The 8,853-nt window shown below is 41.8% G+C and overlaps 1 protein-coding gene across 1 annotated transcript in view; it reads left to right on the top strand.

Moving 5' to 3' along the window:
• The first annotated feature begins 230 nt into the window (after positions 1 to 230).
• tmem244 (transmembrane protein 244) overlaps positions 231 to 8,853 on the top strand; it is a 99,144-nt gene continuing 90,521 nt past the window's right edge. Inside the window, exons 1-2 of the mRNA XM_063070689.1 lie at positions 231 to 263; positions 493 to 578. Of these exons, the coding sequence (XP_062926759.1) occupies positions 231 to 263; positions 493 to 578 (119 nt within the window). The remainder of the gene's footprint in view (positions 264 to 492; positions 579 to 8,853) is intronic.

Raw genomic sequence — 8,853 nt, 5'->3', positions numbered from 1 at the left:
TGAACCATGTTTTTGCTTTTAGCAACAAAGCTTCAGCATGGACTCGAACATCCCTCCCATCTTATCACCTTATTGAATTTGACAGACAGATTTCACAGCTTTCCTTGATCACTTAATCCCGTCACTCTAAAATGATTACCTATCAAAATGCAAAGAAAGAAAAAGCAAATTCAATGCTATTGACACTGTTTGCTAGCATTGAAGAGGCTTTCCTTTGACAGAATGTTTACATGGCAATGAAATTCAAGGCCACAGACACAAAGGTATTTACTGTGCATTATCTTTTGTTCTGCATTGAATAATATGAATTTCATTTCTGGGATGAAGATGGTACATTGGCTGTCTTAACATTACTGTACTGTTGTTGCATTTCTAAAACATGGCATATAAATTATTGCATTTGACTTAGAATATATGTCAAAATTAATGAATCACTCTTTAAAGATTTTTAATGAATCTAACACCTCTGCTTTTTCTGTTTGGTTTTGGCAGACTGTTCTCCTACAATTACTGCTGTGTCTGACGATCTTCTATGCTGTATATTACGTTATAGGCATCATATTCTTTGGCGCTTTCAGGTGAGAATTTAAATTCCTCTGAAGACATCTGCAGATTCAGTTTAAAAGTCAACTGTCTCAAAGAATGATTCTATTCACCGTTCTTCTGTCACCCTTATACTTTGCTCAAGTGGCTATTTTGGATCTGAGTTTGATACAGAGAATCAGTTAGCTTATGTATTCAAAAATGTCAACATACACAAACGTCTAGTTTCAGATTTGATGTATTTATGGATTAATGAGCAACCAGCAAGATGAATGTTGATGAAAGGCAATATATGGGTTTGTTCTTCATTTTATTGATATTTGGAATAACAAGTACTCGGACTGATATTTTAATAACTACTTTTATGGCCAATTGTATCCTAATCATTCCTAACAATGAATTCAACAGAAAAACCTGCTAAAAATATGAGTGTACATTTATGAGCATTCTTAAGTATTAAATATTTATTTTATATTTATAATAATATTTAAATTATTAAATATTCGGTTTGTAGCTGACCATTTTGTTTGTCCACCACTGGGAAGCTGGTGGAGTAAGAGGCCCAATGCAATGCATCCTGCTGAGCGTACTTTCCAAGAGGCAGTGCTTTTCCATAGCGCCCTACCTGGCGCGGCCTCATCCACAAGGGCTGTCAAGCTTACGAAGCAAGACGCATTGCTGAAGCACAACATAAGTGCGAGCTGCGCAAGTCCAGAGCCACCCGTGCAACAACTGCAGTGCCTACACATGTCTGCCCAACGTGTGCCAGGACATTCTGTGCCCGAATTGGCCTGACCAGTCATCTTCGGACACATCGCATCCAGTCTCAAAGTGACTAATGGTGTCGAGGTCTCCATCGACGACGATGGATGAACCACCACCACTGTAGAGCACAGGAAGGAAAACAGGCAGGTGTGGGTCCAAGGTCAGAAGACCTATTTTAAGAGGGTTTGCGAAGATGGATCGGGACTGATTGATTTATGTGCAAATAGGGTGCTTTGGAAGCCGCTGCACAGGTCTGGAATTCTTGCACTACAGAACAATTACATGGGGAACACAGAAGAAAAAACATAAACTGACCAATTCAAAGAATGTTCCTAGTTTTCTTCAGGTTTTTTTTCCACCAATTTGCTGTGAATTCAAAAGAAACTCACATGAGGTGATCCAATTTCCAGGGATCCTAAGACACCCTTAATCACTCAACAGGGCTTCCCACATCCAGTGTTTAGTTAGTAATGTACTAATACTTGAAATCAGTTAGCTTACTTGCAGAGGTTCTTACTTACAGTTACCATACAAGTAAAAAGATCTAGCTCCGTGTTCTTACTTATATGGTTATTCTTTTCAAAATTACTTCAAGAGCAATATTGCTTGTTTGTGTTATAAAGATCAAAAGAAAGCAAAAAATATATTACATATGAATTTAAATTAGAAAAATGAGGGTAAGTTGAGTGAGCTAGGGCTTTTCTCTTTGGAGCAAAGAAGGATGAGGGTGACTCGATGGAGGAGTGCGAGATGATAAGAGGCATAGGTCAGTTGGATAGACAGGAGGATTTCCCCAGGGCACAAATGGCTGATATCAGGGGACTTGGTTTAAGGTGATTGGTGGAAGGTATAGGGGGATGTCAGAGGTACGTTTTTTACACAGAGAGCGGTGAGTGCATAGAACGCCCTGCCAAAGGAGGTGGTAGAGACAGATACATTAGAGGCATTTAAAAAACTCCTAAATACGCATATGGATGATAGAAAAATGGAGGGCTATATAGGAGGGAAGGATTACAGTAGATTAGGCTTGGATTAAGGTAAAGGGTCAGCATGATATTGTGGGCCAAAGGGGCTGACCCGTGCTATTGTGTTCCATATTCTTAAAATCTAGATCTAGATTTGAAAGACCTCCGCCTAATCAGAAACCTGTACTGGGAACAAACTGCCGCTGTAAGAGTAGATGGAGAAGTGAGTTGGTTTACGAAAATTAAGAGAGGCGTTAGACAAGGGTGTGTTTTCTCCCCTGATTTGTTTAATGTGTACAGTGAAACAGTATTACAAAAAATAAGAGACATCTTGGGAATCAAAGTTGGCGGTGAAAACATCAATAATTTCAGATATGCGGATGACACTGTGCTAATTACAAGTATGGAGGAAGAGCTACAAAACTTAATTGATATGGTTGTTGTAGAAAGTGCAAAAATGGGTCTATCTATCAATTGCTATAAGACAGAATGTATGGTGATATCCAAAAAGAAAGAGAATCCTATCTGTAGGCTGAGAATAAACGGGGAAGACATAAAACAAGTACAGAACTTAGGAAGCTAGGTGACATCAGATGGCAGGTGCAATATGGACATCAAAAGAAGAACAGGGATGGCAAAAGACACCTTTACAAGAATGAAGAGTATACTGACCAATACTAAACTAGGCATGACAACCTGCCTCAGAGTACTGAAATGTTACGTTTATCTGGTTATGTTATATGGCTCAGAATGTTGGACAGTATCTAGTAACGTGAGGAAATGAATTGAAGCAGCAGAGATGTGGTTTCTGAGGAGGATGCACAGAATATCATGGACGAAACTAATATCTAACAAGGATGTTATGAACAGAGCAAACACAAGAAGAGAAATAATGTATGAGATCATGAAAAGGCAACATAACTTCATTGGACATGTGATTAGGAAAGAGGAGTTAGAATGCACAGTAATTATGGGAAAGATTGAAGAGAAGAAAGCAAGTGGAAGGCAAAGACAAATGATGATGGAGACAGCAGCCAGAGAACCGGAAATGCACTCTAGCACTGTGTGTGTGTGTGTGTGTGTGTGTGTGTGTGTGTGTGTGTGTGTGTGTGTGTTTGTTTGTTGGATTTCCAGCATCTGCAGATTTTCCCATGTTTATTATTAACGTATTTATACATTATACAACCTTAAGATTTGTATCCTTACAGGCAGCCCAAAACAAAGAAACCCAAGAGAATCCATTTTTTAAAAAAGAGCATCAAGCACCAATATGCAGAGAGGAAAAAAAACATGCGAACAATAAAAGCGAGCGAGTAGAGTTCGGAACTGAAGTCCACAAAAAGAGTCCATCCACAGACCCAAGTAAGCATCACAGAGCAGTGAGCTTGCTGAACTGGCCCGTCCCTCGCCTCGGATCCCAACACCCCGACCTTTTCAAACTAGCCCAGTACTTAAATTGCTGTCTGAACACCAGGTTCAGTTGCTTCAATACATTCTGGGGCCTAGACCCCGCTGCCTCGATTCGGCCATTGCCCAGCCTTCAACATGAAACCTGCCTCTTTTGTGTCAGGAGTTTTAAAAAAAAAGAGTAAAATCCTACTTTCCTGATTGTTTGAGCTGCGTTTATGTTAAATTTCAGCTGTTTTAACCAAGAGGCCTGACCTCCTGCAGTCAGCAGGCAGATCACTGTGAAACTCCTGTACCGTGTAAGATAGACCAGACCCTGGAAATCTGCTTCATTTGTTAACCTGGAGGTTGTTGGAAAGAATGCAGAACCAATAGCAATGTGTTTTTGAAAGATTTTTTGATGATTACTATTAAAAGCCTGGCTGCTTTGTGATTACCTGCAGCTGCAGTACTTCAGGTGCAGGTGGTGCATGTACCTTGTTGATGTGAATACAAAGGTACCCGAAGTGTTGTAAAATGAATGGGCTTTAAAGTTGCCTTGGAGTTTTCTGAATCCCCTTTCAGGTAAACTAAATCAAAACTCTGAATTTATACCAAGTATTTACTATGCCAATTTGTTATTCTTGCCTGGGGTGTTTTGTATTATCAATGTTATTTTTTTAATATAAAACCATCATTACAGTTCAAGCAGCTTGGGCGTATTCAGAGAAAGCCAGATTTTAAACCATCTCAGCTTCTATCATGTTGACTGCTAGAAAGGATTCATGCTGCAGTAGATTTTGTGCTCGTTATTGTAGAGAGAAATTCTGTGATAAGATTCTCACACATTTTCCTGAAACTTAAACAAAAATAATTTCTATTAGCGTATGTTGTTACATTAATCAACCATTTCATTTTTCCATCTCCTTTCTGTATTTAATCATGATAAACAATTCCAAAGGCTTTTACCATGGCAACAGTATTTTCGGAATAGAGTGAAAGGTGTCTAGAGATATTTGTAATGAGCTGCAATAAAACGAGTGATCATTTCAAATCTAAGACCTCTTCACTTGCATTTGATGTGGTGGGTTTCTTTTCTCAATACTGTGAGTAAAGCAATGAACTAGTGTTATAATTGTGTACTATATCAGTTCACTCATTTGTGACATAGGAAATGACTTTCAGAAAAAAATGATGTTCAAATATGTCTCACTGTAGGAATCAAAGAAACCCATAGAATGTGTAAGTCCTCACCACATTCTCATAGGTTCTGTCATTTAACTGGTAGAAGAATAGAAAGAAACTCAGCCTGCCTTCAATTAGTCATGTTTGACAAAGAGGAAGAAGGATTTCAACAGAGCCTTCCTTTAGAAACCTTGCATCGAAGGCACACCATAATGCTATTCTTGAGGCCCCCTGGGTCGACCATGGAAGTTGTGCCCTGGCTGTCTAAGTGACACGCAAGGTGGTATGCAAGCCAGGGCAGTACGATATGGTGCGCAAGCTGTGGCCCATGTAGCAAGTTCCCCTCTCCACACAGCTGAGGAATCCAAAGGAACAGCAGAGACTGAAACAGGTTAGCACCAGTGGCGTCACAGGAGTTGCCTCGTAGCATTGAACTCAATGTAGAACTGACTTAGGTATTCCAGCTCTAGACTTTCCCCCCCGAAGCCTTCCCCATGAGTGGGTATAGCCACAAGGCAGCGGAGGTATAAGATCAGAGTTTCCCCTCTCCTAGATGAGCTGTTGAGCCTCATCTGCCAGAATTGACTGGTTATAAGGCGCCATTAACCAGCCTTTGCCCCTTCTCCTGTCAGTAAAAATGATTCTGCCAGGATAGTAATTAAGCCACCCATGAAGGCCAGGAGCAGGGCTTGGTTGTGATAGGCTACTTGAGAACGCACACCATTGAGAGCATTCAATAGGTAGTAGGAGTTTATCCCCACTACCACTCCCAGCTACAACAATCTTAAGGAACCCATTATGCGATTATAAAGAGAGTTTTAAGATATTGACTCAACACTCAATGAAAATCTGCTCAAGTCAGAATATCATACAAGTTGGAGGGAATTTGCAGGTAATGGTAGAAGCAATTAGGTGTTAGTTAACCTGGGTTTGAAAGTCCTATCAAAAATGGTGTATGGAGTCATAGAGTAATACAACTTTGAAACAGGCTATTCAGCCCAACTGGGCATGCTGACCATAGCATCCTTTGTGCTATTCCAAGGATCATCCTGGGAGTTTGCATCTTCTCCCCGTGGTGGTGATTGGCATCTGTCTGTCTCGAAGGACAATGAGTGATGATGATCAACATCACAAGCCTGAGCGGAAGGTATGGAGATCCTGAGATCCCCCTCTCAGCCTCACCAGTGTAGTCCAAATGAAAGCTTATGAAGCCATATGTTTGGCACCAGGAGCTGCTGGAAGGATGTTCAATGACATCCAGCTGCCTTAGGGAATCCACTCTGAATTTGCTGGCTGGGTTTACTCCCGTAGGCACTACTCTCTGGCTAAAAATATTCCTCCTCTTACCTCTGTTCTAAAGGGTCGCCCCTCAACTTTGAGGCTGTGCTCTCTAGTTCTGGAAACCCCCTCCAAAGGAAACATTCTCTCCACATGCATCATATTTAATCCTTTCAACATTCAATAGGTTTCAATGAAACCTGCACCCCCCCAGCATTCTTCTAAATTCCAGTGAGAACAGGCCCAAAGCTGCCAAACACTCCTTGTATGTTAACCCCTTCATTCCCAGAATCATTCCTGTCAACCTTCTCTGGACTCTCTCCAATGACAACACACCCTTTCTGAGATAAGAGGCCCAAAACTGTTGACAGTACTCCAAGTGCGGCCTGACCAGTGTCTTATAAAGACTCATCATTATCTCCGTGCTTTTATATTCTGTTCCCCTTGAAATAAATGCCAGCATTGCATTTGCCTTCTTTACCACAGACTCAATCTGTAATTGAATCTTCTAAGCATCTTCCACGAGGACTCCTAAGTCCTTCTGCACCTCAGATGTTTGAACTTCTCCCCATTTATATAATAGTCTGCGCTATTGTTGCTTTTACCAAAATGTATTATCATACATTTCCCAACATTGTATTCCATCTGCCATTTTTTGCCCATTCTTCCAATTTGTCTAAGTCCTGCTGCAATCACATGGCTTCCTCAGCACTACCTACCCATCAACCAATCTTTATATCATCTGCAAACTTTGCCACAAAGCCATCAATTCCATTATCCAAATCATTGTCAAACAATGTGAAAACTAGTGGTCCCACTACTGACCCCTGAGGAAAAGCACTAGTCACTGGCAGCCAACCAAAAAGGCCCCCTTTATTCCCACTTGCTGCCTCCTGCCTGTCAGCCATTCTGCTATCCATGCCAGTGTCTTCAATAATGCCACAGGATTTTATCTTGTTCAGCAGCCTCATGTGTGTCACCCTATCAAAAGCCTTCTGAAAATCCAAGTAAATGACATCCAGTGCTTTGCCTATGTCCACCTTTTACAGAAACCATGCTGACTTTGAGTTATTTTATCATTAGTCTCCAAGTACCCCGAAACCTCATCCTTAATAATAGACTCCAACACTTTCCCAACCACTGAGGTTAGGCTGACTGGCTTATAATTTCCGTCCTTTTGCCTTCATCCCTTCTTAAAGAGTGGATTGACATTTGCAATCTTCCAGTCCTCCAGGACCATGCCAGAATCAAGTGCACGCTCTGTCCGCCAGAGAAAGCAGGATCTCCCAGCGGCCACACATTTTAATTCCACATCCCATTCCCATTCTGATATATCTGTCCATGGCCTCCTCTACTGTAAAGATGAAGCCACACTCAGTTTGGAGGAACAACATCTTATATTCCGTCTGGGTAGCCTCCAACCTGACAGCATGAACATTGACTTCTCTAACTTCCTCTAATGCCCCACCTCCCCCTCGTAACCCATCCGTTATTTATTTATATACACACATTCTTGCTCTATCTCTCCTTTTTCTCCCTCTGTCCCTCTGACTATACCCCTTGCCCATCCTCTGGGTTTTTCCCCCCTCCCCCTTTTCCTCTCTCTCCTTTTCCTTCTCTCTAGGCCTCCTGTCCCATGATCCTCTCACACCCCTTTTGCCAATCACCTGTCCAGCTCTTGGCTCCATCCCTCCCGCTCCTGTCTTCTCCTATCATTTTAGATCTCCCCCTCCCCCTCCCACTTTCAAATCTCTTACTAGCTGTTCCTTCAGTTAGTCCTGATGAATGGTCTCGACCCAAAACGTCGACTGTACCTCTTCCTAGAGATGCTGCCTGGCCTGCTGCGTTCACCAGCAACTTTGATGTGTGTTGCTTCTTGAAAGATCAGAACCAATGTATCTGCCATCTCTTCAGCAACCTCTCTCAGGACTCTGCGATGTAGTCCTTCTGGTCCAGGTGACTTATCCACCTTAAGACCTATCAGTTTGCCTGGCACTTTTTCCTTTGTAATAGCAATGACACTGACTTCCACTCCCTGACACTCACAGACACCTGGCACACTGCTAGGGTCTTCCACAGTGAAGACTGATGCAAAGTACCCATTAAGGGGTACGTTGCCATTTCTTTGTCCCCCATAACTACCTCACCAGCATAATTTTTCAGTGGTCTAATATCAACTCTGTCCTCCCTTTTACTCTTCATATAACTGAAACAACTTTTGGTATCCTACTTTATATTATCAGCTAGTTTGCCCTCATATTTAACCTTTTCCCTTCTTATAGCTTTTTTAGTTGCCTTCAGCTCATGATAAAATGGCGGAGCAGACTCGATGGGCCGAATGGCTGACTTCTGCTCCTTTGTCTTATGGTCTTGTTGGATTTTAAAGGCTTCCCAATCATCCCACTTCACACTCACTTTTGCTGCCTGATATGCCCTTTCCTTGGCTTTTATGCCATCCTTATCGTCCCTTGTCAGCCACAGTTGCCTACCCCTGCCGTTTGAGAACTTCTGTAGGACATGTCTATCCTGCACCTTGTGAAATATTTCCAGAATCTTCAGGCATCCCTGCTCTGCTGTCATCCACGCCAGTATCCTCCTCCAATCCACCTGGGCAAGTTCCTCTCTCATGCCTCTGTAATTCTCTTTCTTCCATTGTGATATTGATACATGTGACTTGTGCTTTCCCCTCTCAAATTGCAATATGAATTCCATCATATTATGATCACTGCTT

This window comes from Mobula hypostoma, chromosome 2 (assembly GCF_963921235.1).
Source record: "Mobula hypostoma chromosome 2, sMobHyp1.1, whole genome shotgun sequence".
Lineage (NCBI taxonomy): Eukaryota > Metazoa > Chordata > Chondrichthyes > Myliobatiformes > Myliobatidae > Mobula > Mobula hypostoma.
Note: the sequence above shows the minus strand (reverse complement) of the source record. Positions and strands in the feature narration are given on the sequence as shown.